This window comes from Erithacus rubecula, assembly GCF_903797595.1.
Source record: "Erithacus rubecula genome assembly, chromosome: 28".
Taxonomy (NCBI): Eukaryota; Metazoa; Chordata; class Aves; order Passeriformes; family Muscicapidae; genus Erithacus; species Erithacus rubecula.
In genome coordinates, this window is record NC_136680.1 from 4,796,595 (window position 1) to 4,814,473 (window position 17,879).

The 17,879-nt window shown below is 56.3% G+C and overlaps 5 protein-coding genes across 5 annotated transcripts; 2 read left to right on the forward strand and 3 right to left on the reverse strand.

Moving 5' to 3' along the window:
- The first annotated feature begins 239 nt into the window (after nucleotides 1–239).
- LOC306813353 (bone morphogenetic protein 2-like) lies at nucleotides 240–3,575 on the forward strand. The gene is made up of 5 exons (XM_079328712.1): nucleotides 240–638; nucleotides 742–878; nucleotides 1,194–1,316; nucleotides 1,732–1,930; nucleotides 2,292–3,575. Exons 1-5 carry the CDS (start codon nucleotides 377–379, stop codon nucleotides 2,696–2,698), a joined length of 1,128 nt encoding a protein of 375 aa, XP_079184838.1. The 5' UTR covers nucleotides 240–376; the 3' UTR covers nucleotides 2,699–3,575.
- Nucleotides 3,576–5,168: 1,593 nt separating this feature from the next.
- Nucleotides 5,169–8,129, reverse strand: LOC306813074 (potassium voltage-gated channel subfamily V member 2-like; the record flags this gene model as incomplete). Its single annotated transcript, XM_079328112.1, has 2 exons — nucleotides 5,169–5,517; nucleotides 6,879–8,129. The coding sequence occupies 2 exons, from the start codon at nucleotides 8,127–8,129 to the stop codon at nucleotides 5,251–5,253; spliced, it is 1,518 nt and encodes a 505-aa protein (XP_079184238.1). The 3' UTR covers nucleotides 5,169–5,250.
- Nucleotides 8,130–9,969: 1,840 nt separating this feature from the next.
- CD320 (CD320 molecule) lies at nucleotides 9,970–14,010 on the reverse strand. Its single transcript, XM_079328713.1, has 5 exons — nucleotides 13,806–14,010; nucleotides 13,422–13,631; nucleotides 12,488–12,565; nucleotides 11,990–12,135; nucleotides 9,970–11,666 (listed from the first exon to the last, which is right to left on the reverse strand). The coding sequence occupies exons 1-4, from the start codon at nucleotides 13,867–13,869 to the stop codon at nucleotides 11,993–11,995; spliced, it is 495 nt and encodes a 164-aa protein (XP_079184839.1). The 5' UTR covers nucleotides 13,870–14,010; the 3' UTR covers nucleotides 9,970–11,666; nucleotides 11,990–11,992.
- A 449-nt stretch (nucleotides 14,011–14,459) lies between these two features.
- Nucleotides 14,460–15,922, reverse strand: NDUFA7 (NADH:ubiquinone oxidoreductase subunit A7). Its single transcript, XM_079328419.1, has 4 exons — nucleotides 15,815–15,922; nucleotides 15,644–15,693; nucleotides 15,418–15,567; nucleotides 14,460–14,698 (listed from the first exon to the last, which is right to left on the reverse strand). Exons 1-4 carry the CDS (start codon nucleotides 15,863–15,865, stop codon nucleotides 14,602–14,604), a joined length of 348 nt encoding a protein of 115 aa, XP_079184545.1. The 5' UTR covers nucleotides 15,866–15,922; the 3' UTR covers nucleotides 14,460–14,601.
- A 7-nt stretch (nucleotides 15,923–15,929) lies between these two features.
- RPS28 (ribosomal protein S28) lies at nucleotides 15,930–16,485 on the forward strand. The gene is made up of 3 exons (XM_079328420.1): nucleotides 15,930–16,036; nucleotides 16,114–16,161; nucleotides 16,236–16,485. Exons 1-3 carry the CDS (start codon nucleotides 15,998–16,000, stop codon nucleotides 16,356–16,358), a joined length of 210 nt encoding a protein of 69 aa, XP_079184546.1. The 5' UTR covers nucleotides 15,930–15,997; the 3' UTR covers nucleotides 16,359–16,485.
- Nucleotides 16,486–17,879: the final 1,394 nt, after the last annotated feature.

Genomic DNA, 17,879 nt, shown 5'->3' on the forward strand with positions numbered 1-17,879 from the left:
TGCTCATCCTGATGGGCTGCATTCCTGCACACAAAGGTCCTCCGATTTGTCCCATTAGTGCCATCATTAAAATCCAGTTAGTCTCCTACGGAGAGCAAAAGCAGCCCAGCCAAGACCCTGGCAAGGGGCTGTGGCCCCAGAACCCGTTTCCCCTGCCAGCCCTGGGAGCGCCTGGTGAGCCGTCCTCCCTGCCGCTTGTGTACTGGGGCTAATTGATGCAGGGGGCCCAGGAGCCGGGCTTCTCACCTTGTTAGCACGGCAATTAGCTCTCTTTACTCTCCTGATTGCTCCTGTGCATATTTCACTCCAGTCCAACTTTCCAGTGAGTTATAAATGCAGCACCGGGGAGGTTGCGCAGGGACAGGGAGCCAGAGCCATGCTGGGGACGGTCCTGCTGCTGCTGGCCCTGGCCAAGACCGCATGTCCGAGCCCGGCCAGCGCTGCGAGCCGGCGGGCTGAGGCGCTGAAGAAACTCCTGGAGGTCTTTGGCATGGAAGACCCTCCGGCCCCCCCAACTCACTTCAAGCAGCCGCCGCAGTACATGGTGGATCTATTCAACACTGTCGCCAATGCGGATGGTGTCACCAAGAACCCTGACATCCTGGAGGGCAACACCGTCCGCAGCTTCCTGGATAAAAGTAAGAGGGGTTTGTGGTGCTGGGACGTGGCTGTGGGGAGGGGCTGAACGGGCCGGTGGCGGCGCCGCCCCTGGTTCGGCTCCTAACGCGCCCTTCTCTCCAGCCCACAGTGAGGAGATGCGGTTCCTGTTTGTCCTCTCCAGCGTGGCCAAGAACGAGAAGATCCTGACGGCAGAGCTGCACCTCTTCCGCCTCTGGCCGAGGGTCACAGACAGGCCCAAAAGGCATCACTTCTGCCAGGTGAGGAGGGGGATGGAGATGGGGAAGGGACTGTCCCCCAGCCTGTGCCCACGGAGGCACTGCTACTGGTGCACTGCCTGCAGTGGGAACGTGGCCTGGCTCTAGGATCACATGAACAAATGTTTCACAGAGAATCACGGTGATTTAAACGTGGCTGTTACTTAAATACCCTTTTGGCTTGTGCAAACATCAGCAAAGGCTCACCAAGGTTGTTGTAGATCCATGCTGACAATTCCCCATATCCCTCCACACCTCTGTCCGGGATCAACCCCTCGGGCAGAGCACACCGGGGTGACCACCTTTTACCTTCCCCAGGTCAATGTGTACCAGGTGCTGGAGAAAGACAAGCCAGACACCCCTGGAGGGAAGAAGCTGCTGGCAGCACGGCTTGTCTCACTGCAAACCTCGGGCTGGGAGGTCTTTGCCATCACACCAGCTGTGAGTTGCTTTTCCTTGTTTTGGGCAGCACAAAGGGAATACTGGGGTTCACATGCACGAATTTTTTTAACCCATTTCACCCCCAGCAGCCTTTCAGGTGCCAGTGTAGTTTCCTGGATGCATCCCAGTGACATAGGGGGATATGTCCCCTGGGAGGGGGAGGAAAATGTCCTGCCAAGAGCCCCCACGCTGCTTCATCCTTCCCTGGCCTTATCTCCCTGCTCTGCAGGGAGTGCTGGTGCTGGCTCCTGCTGCAGTGTCCCCTGTGCTGCAGCCCTGGAGCAGCCCCTTCCCATGGCACAGAGTGTGGCCTCAAGGGGTCCCGGTTCTGCATGTCCTGCTGCTGGCCTGGGACTTGCCTGTGGGGACAGCAGTGCAGTGCCTGGTCCATGGTGACGCTGCTTTGGTTCCCCAGGTTCGCGACTGGACCGAAGATGAAAGCAGCAACCAGGGTTTGCTGGTGACAGTCCAGGGCCCCGGGGGGAGCCCGCTCGACTCCCCAGCACTGCAGTTTGCCTCTGGCCGTGGCCACCACGAGAGCAAGAAGCCCATGCTGGTCCTTTTCACAGATGATGGGCGCCGCGGAGCGTCGCTGCCCACGGCCGGATTCCCAGGTGGGTCCCACACGCCTGGCACAACTCCTTGCTGCCAACATCCCTTTCCCAGGGTTGTTCTCCACGTGTGGGCTCCTCAAATCCAAACATCCCCCCCTAGCTGGAGGGAGAGGCTCTCTCCTTTCTGGTGTAGCCCACTCAGGGGTGTTGCCTGCTCACAGATGAAGCTGGATTCAGATGAAGTCTGGCTGTCAGACTGAGGCTGTCACCTCCTAGTGGCTCCTTCTGGGCTGGTGACAGGCTGTGACCAGAGGGCTCCAGACAAAACCTGTGGGAGGGGTGGCAGGGGGGGTTGCAGTATTTTCTCCCTCCACTCAGGCTCAGGCAGTGGCCAATGGCATTGAATGCTCCTTTCTGACAGATCTAAAGCCTCAGGCTCCCAGTCTCCCTGCCAAGATGCCAGTGGCCAAGCTGGGCAGGTCACGCAGTACGCGCTCGCTGGACCGGATCCAGCCCTGCCAGAGGCATCCCCTGTCCGTGGATTTTGAAGAGATTGGCTGGTCTGGCTGGATCATCTCACCTCGGGGGTACAACGCCTTCCACTGCAAAGGCTCCTGCCCCTTCCCTCTGGGCGAGAACATGCGGCCCACCAACCACGCCACGGTGCAGTCCATCATCAACGCCCTGAAGCTGAGCGAGGGTGTCAGCACCCCCTGCTGTGTGCCTGACAAGCTCTACTCCATCAACCTCCTCTACTTTGATGATGATGAGAACGTGGTCCTCAAGCAGTACGATGACATGGTGGCTGGGAGCTGTGGCTGCCACTGAGGCAGGAGGAGCACACGGCTCCAGTGAGGCTGCACCAGTGGGGTCTCTGTCCCACAAACCCTCTAAAAGAGACTGGGACGAGCAAAGCAAGGTGATGCTGGTCTGCCCTGGATGGTGTCACCTTCTGACAGGGCCAGCCCAGGAAGCTCAGGGCCAAGCTCTGATTAAATCAGCCCCAAGGAGCCTGTGTGAAGCAGCAGCCCCAGGGCAGCAGCTCCATTTTGGGGTGCCCTGTGAGGGGACACGGGTGTCCCTGCCTGTGTTGAGGATCCTGCAAGCTGTACTATATGTAGATAGCAAGAACACTAATTTATGACAGAAACCACCTGTACAGTGTCCTGTAAATATCTGTACATTCCTGTATTGCTGTGACTTGTAAAATTAATTCAGAGCAACTATTTAAAAATGCCATTCTCCAAAGGCTGCCTGTGGACTCTGAACTGCTGCCAGGAACAGGGCAAGCAGACATCTCACAGGGACAGGGAAGGGAGTGCACATGGAGGGATAAAGATCCAGCCTCAGTGCTGACCCCAGGGGCAAGGGGAAGAGGTGCCCAATGACTGCTCCATCAGCCTGCAGCTGGGGGTGCAGGGAGAGGAGCAGGCAATGGGGGTGCTTGGGGAATGTGGTGACAGGGGCTGGGGTGGGATGGGGGTGTGTATAGAGGTGCCTGGAGCTGATGCTGCTGGGGTGAGTGGGTGGTGGCTGTTGTGATTTAACCCCAGATGGCAACTAAGCACCATGAAGTCCTTGGCCTACCCCTCCACCCCAGTGGGATGGGGAGAAGAATCAGAAGAAAAGCTAAAACCTATGGGTTGAGATAAGCAAAGTTCCATAATGGAAATAAAATAAAATATAGTAATATTTAATACTATTTGTAATTTCATTTGTAATGAAAAGGGAAATAAAAAAGAGGGAGTCATAAACCCCAAGACAAACAAGTGATACCTGATTCCCACTTGCTCAGCACCCACTGATCTGTGCCCAGCCTGTCTCCTGGCAGCAATCAACTGCTGGGAGATCAGTGAGTGATCAAGATTATCTCACCCCAAATCTAAAATACAGCATTGTACCAGCCACTGGGAAGAAAATGAGCTCTATAGCAGCTGACACCCAGGCAGAGCTCTGGGGGAAGATGGTCATAGGAAACTACTGTGCCCAGAGAGAATGCTGCTCATGGAAGAGAAATGGGGTGGGAACAGGAGCTGCCCAACGCTGTGGGGTCAGGGCAGTGCTGGGGAGGTGTACAGAGGGCAGGGGTCAATGTGGGTCTAGGTGTTGGTGGTCAGGGCAGGGGTCCTATCACACCAGCTCTAAGTGGCAGTGTGACTGTCCCTGCCAGAGCTCAGCTCCTGCAAGTCTCTTTCTAAATTTCCAACATCAGCAGCTTAGCCACAGGCTGATACCAGGAGCCCCCTGACACCTCTGCATCTCCAAGCCCAGCTCACAAGTGAGTGAACTGAACCCTGGCCTGGCTGGCATCACTTTCTTTCCCCTGCTCACCTGGAAGCAGCACCAGCAGCTGTTGGCCCTGTCCCTCCCTGCAGCCCAAGGTCCCTCTCTCCATCTCACCCAAGGGAAGGGTGCATGCCTTCAGGAGACCCATTGGCTGGATATGGTCCCACACTGGAGGGCAGATCCTTCCCCAGACACATCCCCCACTGCCTCCCATGATGTAAACACAGGGCAGAGCCAACTGCTGTGTCCTGATCATATGCACATCCCAGCTGCAGCTTCAATGCACCCAGGCCAAAGCACCTCCTTCCAAAACTAATGCATGGACAGCCTCATCTGCATTCCTGAGAGCCCTGTCCTTGCACTGATGGACTTGTGAGCCCTGGGGAGATGTCTTCTTCTCACCCCAAATGATGAGCAGTTTTCTGAATCACACACAGTGGCTGGACAAGAACCCATGACAATGAAGGTTTGGGCCTAGTTTATTAAATACTTGTTCCTGGAGGTGCTCTGACTACAAGTTCTGTATGCCTATAGTGCCTGTGGGTCCCATCACAGCAGCATCCTGAGTCAGGGCTGTGCCCCAAACTCCAGGGCAGTGGGAAGAAGAGCAGATTTGGCTGGAAGCCATACATCTATGGCTGTAGCCTTTCCTCTGGGCCTTTACCCAAATCCCCACACTGGGCTAGGCCTGGGCTGCTTGGCTGGGAGGGAGTCACGGGGCCCTGGCAGGGGGAGCCCGTGTGTGTCCTGCTCAGAGGGGAACAGAGCAGCACCTGCACACGTTTCACACTGGGCTACCTGCCTCAGAGGCAGTTCAGCCCCATCCCTCACTCCTCATGGTACCAGGGTGCCCCTTGCCTCAGCCCATGGCAGGCAAACATCCTGCCCTGGCCATCCAGTCCCAGGCCCCCTCTGGCTGAAGTGCTCTGTGGAACAGCAGTGTCCGGCACCCAGCAGTCAGGGAGGCCCCAGCTGGCAGCAGCCCTGGCACTGCTGTGACTCTGCCATAGCTTGGAGCCTCCCTGGGGGACAGGACCAGCTGGGAGGATGGGCAGGGTGGGGGATGTGTGGGGGTGGAGAGGGAGAGCCTGTGCTCAGCGGTAATAGCGGGGGTCAGCTCTCCAGCACTCGGAGAACTTCCGCAGCACTCGCTCCTTCAGGCGGATCCTCCTGGAGAGCTGAAGGGACTGGCTCATCTCATGGGCCTTCAGCTTGGCATAGTAGTCAGAAAATTTGTTGTAGAGGATGGAGATGGGCATTCCATTGAGGATGATGCCGAAGGAGATGCAGACAAAGGCCACCATCCTGCCGAGTATTGTGTCAGGCACAGTGTCTCCGTAGCCCACAGTGGAGAGGCTGACCTGTGCAGGGACAGAAAAGGATCAAATCCCACGGGAACCAGCCCAGCAGATCATGCTGGCTGGTGCTGGAACTCACTCCCTCCTGCCCCTCTGTGGAGCCACCAGTCTCCTGTGCCCAGTGCCAGACCCTGACCCCAAGGGCAGCCAGCTGAGCTGTCCCCTCTCCAGAGCCTGCACAACCAGGGCTCCACTGCCCAGGCTGTGCCCAGCAGGCCTGGAGAGCTGAAGGAAAGAGCTGGCTGGTTGAGCCCCAGAAGCACAGATCAGAGGCCAAATCCTGCTCCCTCACTGCTTTGTGTGTGTCTCTTCAAAGGCAGCTGGACACCCTTGAGCTGAGCCTTCCCCAGCAGTCGGTGTCTGCTGGAGCTTCCTTCCCTCTCAGAACTGTGGCTCCAGAGCTTCCTGGCTGTGAGCTGCCTGGTGCCAGAAAAACAAAGTTTCCTGGAGCCTCCCTCCAGGGGAAACAGAGGCATTGCCTGGGAATGAACCATGTTTAGTAAATGGGGAGCAGGTCTATGGGTACAGAGTGAGAGCTGAGGCCAGAGAGGTTTGGGGTTGGCAGGGAGCTGTGCTCCCAGAGCCAGGCTCAGCCTGGGATGTTGAAACACTTGAACCTGGTGACGTTGCTGAGTGATTTTGCCCTTCCTCAAGGAGGGATGAATTTCAAACAGATAGCTTTAATCCCAAAGGGGATTATAAGAGCAGAAGTGATCTGTGGGATCATTCAATCTGTAAATCAAAATGTCCTCATAACCCGTGGCTCTCAAGTGCTTTAGCTGCTCCCCATCTCAGAGGTAATCCCAGGTTTATTACACTGCTGAGCTCTGCAGAGCTGCCGGCTCCTGGCACAAGCAGGGCAGAGAATGGGCAGCACACCCCAGTCTTGTGACATGAGCTGAGGCACAGTGTGACTATGGGTCCCACGTGTAGTCCTGATTTCCCCATCTCAGACCCACAAGGTCTCTTGAGCTCAGCAAGGCTGCAATGCTGCCCAGGCCTCAGGCTGTCCAGGGTGGCTGTCCCCATGCCCACAGGCTGCATCCACTCAACATTGGATCCCATGACAGATAAAACTGAGTCACATCCCCCTTGTTCAACTCAGGCCAGGAGGCTGCCAAGCCACCACCTCTGTCCCACCATCCCACTTCAGCATCAGCATTTGAGCCTCTGAGCTGTCTAAACCCCTGATTTATTTTCTCAGAGCACGCAGGGCTCTGGCTTTCCCATCATTACTGAGCTGGTGGCAAGGCTGGGCCCTTCCTGCCTCCTGGCCAGCAGCAGTGGTGAATCCCCTGAGCACCGGGGCAGCCCCTACCCACGGAGCCCCCCGCCCGCTCTGGCAGGAGCTGCTCACAGCTTACCGCTGCCCACCACCAGGCACAGGGGATGCTGGTGAAGTCGGTGCCAGGGACATCATGTTCCACCGAGTGTATGAGAGCAGAGAAGGTGAAGACGCCCATGGCAATGAAGAGAAGGAGGCAGCAAACCTGCTGGTAGCACTGGCGCATGGTGAAGCTGAAGGCCCGGAGGCCGGTGGAGTGACGTGCCAGCTTGAGGATACGGAAGATCCTCATGAGCTTGATGAGCTTGAGGACTTTGCCCAGCTTGCTCACATTCTCCACCTTGTGCAACTCCTCATGGTACTGCATGTCTCCATCGTCCAGGTTTTCAAAGAGGATCTGGATGTAGAAGGGCAGGATGGCCACCAGGTCTATAGCGTTAAACGCTGCCCGCAGAAAGTTCTTGAAGCTGGAGGAGGATATGAGCCGCATGAGGTACTCAGAGGTGAAGAAGATGGCACAGATCATCTCCATCTGCTCCATCCACATTTTCCCTGTTTTGTTTTTCATCTCCTCCACTGTGCTCAGTGTCATGCCCACAATGGAGATAAGCACAAAGAAGCTTGACATGACAGCAATGATCTTGGCTGGGACAGAAGAATACGGGTTCTCAATGAGGTTCCAAACCATCTTCCGAAACCGACCCAGAAATTTGCCGTCAAACTGCGCCCCTGACTCCAGGGGCTCCAATTCTGCCTCCAGCTCCTTCTCTATTTTCAGATACTCACTGAGCTCATCTTGCTTTTCCTCGAACAGGATCCGGCAGCAGCGCTGGGAGTATTTCAGATGGATACCCCAGTACTCGATTTCCTCTACAAAGTTACTGGGGCACATCTCATCCATCACCCACAGGACCCCACTGCGGTAGAAGTGGAAGATGTAGTGGAAAATTGAAGGATCTCTATCAAAGAAGTACTCATTCTTCTGCACCAAGTAGTCATCACAGAGCTGCAGCTTTTTCTCAGGGTCTGTATAGAGGGCCAGCTTCCCAAGCCGGGTGATGGGATACCGGGCCAGTACCTTGCAAGCTATCTGGAACAATTTTCCACCCACGTTAATGTTGAGCAGGTACTTGTTTCTTTGGATGGGAGTCTGGCTCTTCTCCTGGCTCCCATCTGCCACGTTTTGCATGGAGTTCCATTGCCTTACCAGGCTGTCCTGTGCAAATGGGATGTAGGAGTCCTCTTCCTCCGGGGTGCGGCAGTGGCCGCGGTGATCCCCGATCTTCAGGCTGGCCGAGAGACTGGCGCGCCTGTGCCACTGCTGCCGCATGGTGCCCAGCCTTCTGAGAGGGGACTCCTGCTACGGGCCGCAGGACAGCAGCTCTGGCTTCATGGGAATGCTCCCACTGGGCACACGCTGACTGGACGGGTGCTGCGAGCTTGGGGCAGTGCAGGGGCTGCCCCAGGGGCACAGCTGTGTCCCGGTGCCACGTGGCACTGCCGGGGTCCCAAAGCCGATTGCTGATCAGATTGAGTTCGCATCCTAGCAGTCGGAGGCGGCCAACTGCCCGCTCCTTAAGACACTAATGAGATTGAGGCACTAGTCCTTTATGTAAAGAACTATTTCTAGCTCTGCACTTCTCTTTTACCTTACTTTGTTCTTATTAGTTGTTTGTGTTTGCTGCATGCTGTTTCCTGGAAGGACGTCCATGATAGCAAACTGGAAATGGCACAAACTTGCCTCAGTTTGCCCTTGGATGATGGAACAGGAAGGAGAAGACATGCAGGATTTGTACTGACTTTGTACCCCCACACCAGATGCTGCTCTTGGCACCAGCCCTTTGTTAAAGGCTAATGCAGTTGCCCTGGCTGTCAGCTGTCACAGTCAGGGAAGGGAGATGGTCATGACCTCTCAGCTCATCCCTCAAGTCCCACAGTGCAGATTTAGAAGGGATGAGGTGAAGGAACCACCTCCACCTCCACAGAGTGTCTGAGAAAATTCCCTTGAGGACAGGCTGCCCCACTCATCCCTGTGCCCCTGTGCCTCTGTCCTGTGCCATCCTATTAGCCTGCAGCCCCACGACTCACCCAGGCAGGGGCAGGAACAGGGAACAGGACACTGGCAATGCAAGTAGGCAGCAGAAGCTCCTCTGAACTAATGGAACTGAAAGGGAGGAAATAATCCTTTGGATTTGTGAGGAAAAGTGGAACCAAAATTAAACAGGCTGATCTTTGAGGTCTTATCCTGGAATACCATCCTACACCAACATGTAAAACATCGCATTGATCTCCATGAACTGGTCTAAATAAATACAGAGATGTTAAATACAAAGATATTTCTGGCCTGAAAAGCAGCTTGGGCTCTGCTAGAATTGAAGTCTCTTAGCCTAGGGATGAGAACAACAAAAACATTTCTAGCACTGGACAGAAGAAGGGAAATTGCTGTCAGAAATACCACCCCAAGTTTTGGCACAAGATCCATAAAATGTGCTTCTTTCAACCCTGAAGTACTCAGCTCAGGGAGCAGAAAGCAAAACCTGCATTGTCTTGTGTGCTTGCCCCAGGGCCTGACTCCCCATTGCATGGAGCAAGTGCTCTGCCCTGTGCCACAGAACAGCCAGGCTGGCTTGGCAGCTGCAGCTCAGGGGATGATCTGGGACCAGCTGTGACAGCTGACCTTGGCCACACAGCCCTGCCAGCACCAGCCTTTCAATGGCCCAGCTCAGCCTGTCCTGCCAGGACTCCTGCAGCCCTTCCCACCCTGCACTTCATGCTCTGCTCTGGCAAAGAAGGGACAGGTTCAGGAATTTTTTTCACCTTGCTCTTGGCTGAGCTCCCCACTTGTCCCCAGTTCAGCAGCAGCACCTCTGGTGCTACTCTGGTATCGGTTCCTCCTGTCTCCACTCTCTCTGTTGCCTTTGCTCCTGTATTTAATTTTCTCTGCTCCAGCTGGTGTGTGCTGGAGTCATATCTGCCCCAGGCAGGCACAGCAGCACTAGCTCCCCCACAGCACCCCACATTAGCCCACCAACCCAAGTCCTCTTTCCCAGGATGCGACAATCCAAAGGTGATGCAGCCCCTCTATTTGTATTCTGTATTCCCTGTATTTGTATTCCCAAATACAAATCCATGCAAATGCACACATCCAGGAAAAATAAACACTCTGGAACTTGTTAATTTCACATTCTTTATTCTCCTGTGTCAGTCATCACAGCTATCTCCACCTATGCCTATGGAAACAGAAGGTTGTGTGTGCCCTTTGCAAATGACTCCTTGGTAGTAAAAAGAGCAGCTCTGGAATAACTCAGGACTCCACACCACATGTAGAAGTTTCTCCCATGGGGTATGGCAGCACTCACATGCTATCCAGGAGCAGAAGACTCCTACTCCAAGGCTGATGACTGGTGTCTGCTTGGCAAGCCAAGTTCCCACATTGAAGGCACAGAGGTGAGCAGCCAAGGCAGCAGCTTGGCACACTTAGTGAAATTGTGCAAGGTGCATGTGGCAATGCTGAACCAGAGGCACTGGGCACTAATCTGCCCCTGCACAGATAGTTCTGAGAGGTGCACAGCACTGAGTCCTTTGGCTGGGGCTCCATGTGCCACACAGTGTCTGACCCAAGACATGACTTATTTCCAGGGACACCTCCACTAGACCAGGATGCTCAGAGCCCTGTCCAGCTTGGTCCCAGGGATGGGGCAGTCACAGCTGCTCTGGGCAACCAGTGCCAGGGCCTCAGCATAAAATCCTCCTTCATGTCCTACCTAAGTCCACCCTCTGTCAGTTTGTATCTGCTGCCCCTTGTCCTGACAGGCCTTGGTGAAATGCCCTTCTCCATCTTTCTTACAAACCCCCTTTAGACACGGACAAGACACAACATCCCCCCAGGGCTGTCTCTTCTCCAGGGTTTGCCCTAACCAAGGTACAGGACTTTGCACTTGATCTTATCCAACTTCATGAGGCTCCTGTGGGCCTGAAGGTCCTCCTGGATGACATCCCCCTCCCCAGCTGCACTCCTCAGCCTGGTCTCATCCTCAGACTGGCTGGAGGTCCACTTGATCCCACTCTACACACCACTGATGAAAACATGGAATAGCACTGGTCCCAGTATAGACCCTCAAGGGACACCACTCATGTCAGAACAGTTTTAAGGAGGATACCATTAAGAGTGTCAACAGGAGCCCACACAGCATTCAGCACTGGGGTGGGAAGAACAGGTCTGCCAAGGGGGGAGATGTTTGTGGGAGTGTGAGAGGAGATGCCAGCCCAGGGCCAAGGAGATCTTTGTCCCATGTGGGCTCAGGTGACAGCATAGCAAAACTGTTGTCACCCCTATGGTGGCACTGTCAGTAAAAGCTTCCCATGGATGGGATGGAGCAGCATCAAACAGTAGTGAGGGTATGGAGTATTTGTCTGATCTGTGCAGCCAGTGAGTGCCTATGGAAATAGGTGAGAAAGCTCCTATTCCCTGACAAAATCCAGGGGGAGGAATGGGGCAGATGTAAAAAGTCTCTTGGCTGGAAGTGGAAGGAAACAGTTGAACAACACCTGGCATTTCAAGGAGAAAGGCATCTTTAGGTCTGAGGCCACAATGGTGGGCATCAGCAGTAATGACTGTCATGCAGAACAATGAAGACATTTCTATCACCTTTAGGAGTGCTAATGTCACAGTGCCAGGGAAGGTCCTATGCTATTTCTGGAGCCAAGGCAGTCCCACAATCTAAGACCCATTTACAAAGGGAGCATTCTCTTGGTTTTCCAGTGTTACAGTGCAGATTTGAGAGCTGATGTTCAATTCAGTCAGGCTCTGTGGTGAGCAGGAGATAGACAAGGCTAGTCCCACCTTATCACCTTTGGATAAGGATCCCTGTTACAAAGCCAGAAAAACAGCTGGTTATTGACAATCATTTGGGAAGAAACCTAGTTTCAATTTATGCAAAATGGAATAAAAAATCCCACACCAGAAGATCAGTATTTCAGCAGGACTTCTCCATGTCCTTGGCAGCAGGGAGGAAAGGGGAGAGTTCTGCTGCTGTGGGACAGACTGAAACCCCGTGCACCTGGCTGGCAAGCATCAGGGGAGCTGGCAAAACCTACCCCCAAAAGGGAAAGCTCTAGAAGCCAGAAACACATGGCAAGAAGGGATTCCTCCCTCAGGCACACAGAGCACATGGGATGCAAAAGACTTACCCTTCAGGGCAAGGAGCCTTTCTGGCTCCCAGGCATCAGCTGTTCCCTGGATGCTTTTTCAAGACTGGAGGTGTTAGATCTGCATTTTGCTTTGGACAGACCCCACACAGCAACAGAACCTGCAGCTATCAGGATGATCAGGAGCCCTGGTGAGGAGAATGCACAAGCAGAAACCCACTCACTGCCCTGATCTTGGGACCAGGCTCTGCTGCTCAACACCATGAGCCAATAACCAGAGATGTGCAGCATCCCTTGAGGTCAAGGGACAGACAGAGAGAAGGTGAGCTAGTGCCAGATCCCATGGAAAGGCCTTTCCAAGGACACAACACACCCAAAGCAGAGCAATAATAAAGCTGTGGTGTCAGGCCTTCCTTAGCCCTCCCAGCCCAGCAAAAGCAGCTACTGGTACAGGACTGGAATGGACCCCATCAGGATACTCAATTTATAGCCCAAGGCAGGTAGGTCCAAGACCATGTGCACCACTTGAGCCTCACATACCTGCAACAATCAAGATCCATGTGTAACCTTGACTCCTCAATGGCACAGAGACCTCAGCCTCAGGTGCAGCTGAAGGCTCTGTGAGGAAAGAGAAACAAATCCATGAAGCTTCCAACTCACCTTAAGGTCAACACTCAAAGCAGTCTTTAATCCACACCTGACTGAGTTCCCAGCTCAAAAGCACCAAGAGGCCCTTTGCAATTTAAACAAAACCTTATCTGCTGCTGCTGTGATTAACCCACACTGGAGAAAAAAGGTCCTACTAGAAATTCCTAACACGGAAAGGTGGGAAACTTCTGAGCTGGAACTGCAGCATCCCAGCCTGTCCTCGTGGCACCGAGATGCCAAAGGTACAATCAAATCGCAGCCCTTTGCCTCACCTGCCAATTGAACAGGTGCAGGCATCAAACCCAGCATCTCACACCTGCAGTAATCCCCCTCCTCGCCACACCCTCCGAAAGCCCAGGGTGAGGGAAGCCAGAAGCGCCTCCCAAGCACCCCAGGCAGCCAATGGGTCTGACAAAAGATGCTCCAGAGCCGAGCAGCTCTGGTACCGACAGCACTGGGCTGCAGACACTGTGTCTGCAGCTCCTGACCGGCCCTGATGGCCAGAACTTCCTCCTCATCCTCTTCCCTTCAGCCTCCCCATTCCCCAGAGATCAGAGGAGCTCGGGAGGTGGAGAGATTCCAGTGTCTTCCCGAAGCAGCTGCTGGGAATTGCACGTTGTGGAAGAATGAAGTCCTTCAAGAGCCCTTCCTGAGGGAGCCCTGCGGGGCGTCACTGCCGGTCCCACCAGAACGGCACCAAAGGTGCGGGTCCCCAGCCACGCTTCCTCCACCCGCGGTGACCGCAGCTGCCCCGGATGGGCCGGGGACGGCGGGGAACAAAGGCTTCAGTCCGGCCCGCCGCCCCCGGCCGCCCCTCGCCCCGTACCTGCGCTGTCAGCGAGCGGCACCGCCGAGCTCCTCGGCGGGGTCACCGCGGGGCCGCCGGCACTCGGCTCCGCGGCGGTCGCAGTCCCGCAGCCCCACTCGTCCCCGTCGTCCTCACAGTCGGGGTGGCCGTCGCAGCGCCAGTCCTGAGGGAAGCAGGCGGCGCCGGGCGCGCACTGGAAGTAGTCCGGGCGGCAGGGGGACGGGGCGGCTGCGGGAATGGGCGCGTGAGGGGAGCCCGGGGGGCCCAGCGCGAGACCCCCCCCCGCGCCCCACAACGCAGGGACCCCACGCGCGGGGCGCACCAGAGCTCCAGCCAATGAGAGCGAAGGGCGTGCGCGGGGAACCAATGGGCGCTGCCCGCCCGGCCGCTCCCCCAGCTCACCGTGGCCTGGCGGGAGCAGCAGCAGCAGCAGGAGCAGCAGCGGGAGCAGCCGCGGCTCGGCCATGCCGCGGGCCCACACCGGAGGGACTCGCGGGGCCGCCGCGCTGCTACAAGCGCAGAGCGCGCAGGAATAGCGCTTGCGCTCAAGCCCGACTTTCACCGACGGGCTGTCCGCGGGGGCGGGGCGCGCGCCCTTGAAGAGGCCCCGCCCACCTCCCGTGCGCTCCGGGGCAGCGTCACGTGACCGGGGCAGGGCCCGCCCGGCGGCACCGGGGCCGGGCGGCTCCAGCCCGCCCCGCACCCCGGAGCCCCTCCCAGCTCCAGGGCAGCCGGGCTCCCCGCGGCTCCCGGGAAATCCGTGAGCACCGCCGGCCAGTCACCTGCTGTCCCCGGAGAGGACAGCGCTCTGCCGGAGCGAGCGGGGTGCGGTCACAGCACGACAGCGGCACTGGCGGTGGCCGGAGGTTGTTGAACTTTTCTGCAGAACCTGGGCCCGGGAGGAGCCCTGTGAGTGAGGCTGAGCTTTACTCTGCTCTGCTCTTCACTGACTGACTACAGCTTACAAATGCTCCTGGGCTGTGTCACTATTCAAACCAACCAAATACTCCGGTATTAACAGCAGTAACTTGGGTAAATCAAATAAAACAGACAAAATGGGGGGTAATCATAGCTTTATATACAGTTATTAATCAGATCCCTCCAGCAGTGTGGAGCCACATGCAGCACAGCCTCCTCATCAGGGCTGCTATGGAACCACCTGTGTCCATCCATCATGGAACCTCAGTTCACTCCCTGCTCACAGGTAGGGCTCATCCTTGGAAATTTCCCACTTCCTAGGTGGTGGTCCTGGTGTCACTGGTTTCTTCCCTGCTGTTGTCACTGCAGTGCCTGAACTGGGGTAGAGAAAGGAGGAGAGAGAAGAGGTTTTAGCAACACTCTATAAATCACACTTGAATTTAACCAGAAGTCCAGGCTGCAAAGTAGTGCTGGAGGTGTTTGTTAATCAGAGTCCCAGAATGGTTTGGATTAGGTGGGACTTTAAAGCCCACCTCATTCTAGCCCCTGCTATGGGCAGGGACACCTTCCACCATCCCAGGTGGCTCCAAGCTTCCAGGGACGGGACAGCCACAGCTTCTCTGGGAAACCTGTGCCAGGACATCACCACCCTCACATCCAAGAATTTCCTCGAATATCCCATCTAACGCTGCCCTCTGGCAGTGGAAGCCATTGCCCCTTGTCCTGTCCCAAGTCCCTCTCCTGGAGCCCCTTCATGCCCTGCAAGGGGCTCTCAGCTCTCCCTGGATCCTTCTTGTCTCCAGGTGAGCACTCCCAGCCTGACTCCAGAGCAGAGGGGCTCCAGCCCTCGGAGCATCTCTGTAGCTTCCTTTGGACTCATTGCAACAGGTCCTTTCTTGGAGGCCCCAAAGCTGGACACAGATGCTCCAGGTGAGGCCTCATCAAAGCGGAGCAACTCCCTCCTACCCCACTTATTTTCAAGGAAATATAGACCCAATTAATCAGTTTCACATTCTCCTGCCAATCTGAGTGACTCCCCGCTGCCGCTGGGCGCGTTCTGTGCTCCTACACAAATGAGCGCCCGCGTCAGACCCACCTGGCGGCCTGTGCCCCCGCGGGCAGGGTTCTCTGCGCCGCCGCCACCACCACGGGCGGCATGGACTCGCGGCGCCCGTCCCGGCTGCAGTAATAGTTATCGGCCAGCTTGTGGCTGGGGCCCACCGGGAGCCGCGGCGGCGGCTGCGTCCTAGGCACAGAAGGAGCCGAGCGTCAGCGGCGGGGCCGAGCTGGGGGCTCAGCCCGGCCCGGCCCGGCCCCAGCACCTCTTAGCGATCTCCTCGTAGCGCAGCTGCAGCTTCGCCTGGAGATCCCGCTGCAAGGCAAGGCCAGAGCAGCTCAGGCAGGGCTGCCGCCCTGCGCCGGAGGCTCCGCGGAGCCGGGGGCGCAGCGCAGCTTCCCACGGGGCAGAAGAGCCCCGAGCGCGGCACTCTTACCCCCGCCAGGAAGTTGCGGAGCCCCTGGATCAGACGAGTTGCCGTCGCCATCTTGGCCGCGGTGAAGGGCAGGGGCGCAGGGGGCGCCGGGAGCTCGCGCGCGGAGCGCTGGGTCTCGCGAGACTTGGAGATACATAAGGCGCCGCGAGGCACCGCCCCGTCTTTCCGCGCCCCGAAGCCGCCATGGACACGAGTCGCGTGCAGCCCATCAAGCTGGCCAGGGTGGGTACGGGCACCGGGGCCGGGTTGGGCTGCGCCGGGCCGCGGCACCGCGCTTACTGTCCCCTCTGTCCCCGCAGGTCACCAAGGTGTTGGGCCGGACCGGCTCTCAGGGGCAGTGCACTCAGGTGAGCGGGCCGGGCCGGGCGGGCGCGGTGCCGCGGGCCGGACCCGGCCGGGCTGACGCGGTCCCGTCCCGCAGGTGCGCGTGGAGTTCATGGACGACACCAGCCGCTCCATCATCCGCAACGTGAAGGGGCCGGTGCGCGAGGGCGACGTTCTGACCCTGCTGGAGTCGGAGCGCGAGGCCCGGCGGCTGCGCTGAGCGGGACCGGGGCCGCCTCTGCCGCGTCGTTCGTCGGGATGGAGCCTGGCGCAGCTCGCTCGGCCGTGCGGCGCGGATGGGGAGGAGCGTGGCGGCCGTCTCACTGCAATAAAGGGTTTTTTCAGTAGCCCCTTGCCCGGGTTTCACTCACCGAGCGCCGCCTGACACCTCTGGTTTGTCTCACGCCTCAGCACTTGCCGCTTCCCTCGGGTTCAGTAGCAACGTGCTCTGCTTGTTGCAGGGCATAGCGTCTTCATTATAATATATCGTTGTGTTGCTACATCTTTAGTGACCTGTCACAACAAAATAATTCTGTTTTGATTACAGTGGCCTCAGTCCTGACCTTCCTGGTAAGCGATTTTGTGTATGTGATGGTGAAGTGGAAACTTGCTGGACCTCAGTGGAATTAAATCACGAGTTGAAAGTCAAGCTTGGTACCAGCTTACAAAACAGCAACCTGCTGCTTCTATTTGTCCTTAGTAAACTGCTCGGTGAATGCTGCCATAAATATACCTACTTCCTGGCAGTCACCCACAGAGAGCAAGTGCTTGTCGTTCCTTTTTGATTTACTGTCTCACTCCATCTCGCTTTCATTGCTTTCCCTTCCACCACAAAATCAGCTAGCAAGATGTGTTGTAAATAAAAATTAGGGCTGAAAAGTTTAGAATGAGCCTTAAAACTGCTGATTCAAGGGTAGCTTTTTAAGGACTGGTGTTCTTTATCTGCTTGTAGAGTGGTCTGTATTTGTGGTGTGTTTGGGGAGTTGGATCTGAAGCTTCTCATGTATGGTCTCTAATGGGTGGTTTTTGTCTAATGCCCTGAGCTTGACTGAGGCAGTTCAGTGGTAGGTGAGACTGAGGATTTGGGTGTCCTAAAGCTAAGCAGAGCACTGCTAGGACAGCTGTGCAAAATGTTCATCTGAGCAGGCACTATCACAGGGCTGATGTTAAGAATGTTGGATTTGTCCTTTTTGCCAATTTTAGTTGTGCCCTGGGCAGCTCATGGGCAACATGAGGTGAGGAGTTTGTGCCGTGGAGAAAGTTCTTGTGTCCATGCTGTTGCTTGATGTAATCTGTGATTTTTTGGGGGTTTCTGTTTCAGAGAAGTAGCACAAGGCTGTGCTCCCTGGCTCGTGTGATGCAGCAGAGGTCAGAACTGTCGTGTGTGCCAGAAGTCAGAGTTCAGTTCTGTGGCTGCTGCTTATTCCTTCACAGCTTCATCAGTGACCCAAGAATGTTTGCTCTGGCCCGTGCCAGCCCTGAGTGCTCAGTGACTGGGGGAGTGGCTTAGAGAGCTGTATCCCTCCTGGAATATCCCTGGGGTGTCAGCCTGGTCCATGTCCATCTGAGGAGGGAGGCAGTTTGCATCCTGACACTTGGTTTGGGGATTGCCCTTTAATGATGCAGTGTAATACCAGCACCAGAGAACCAGGGGCAGTGCAGGGCTGCAGCTGGTCCTGCAGAGTGAAATGGGCAAAGACACTGCTGCAGCTGTCTGGGACACTCCAGCAGGGAGAAAACC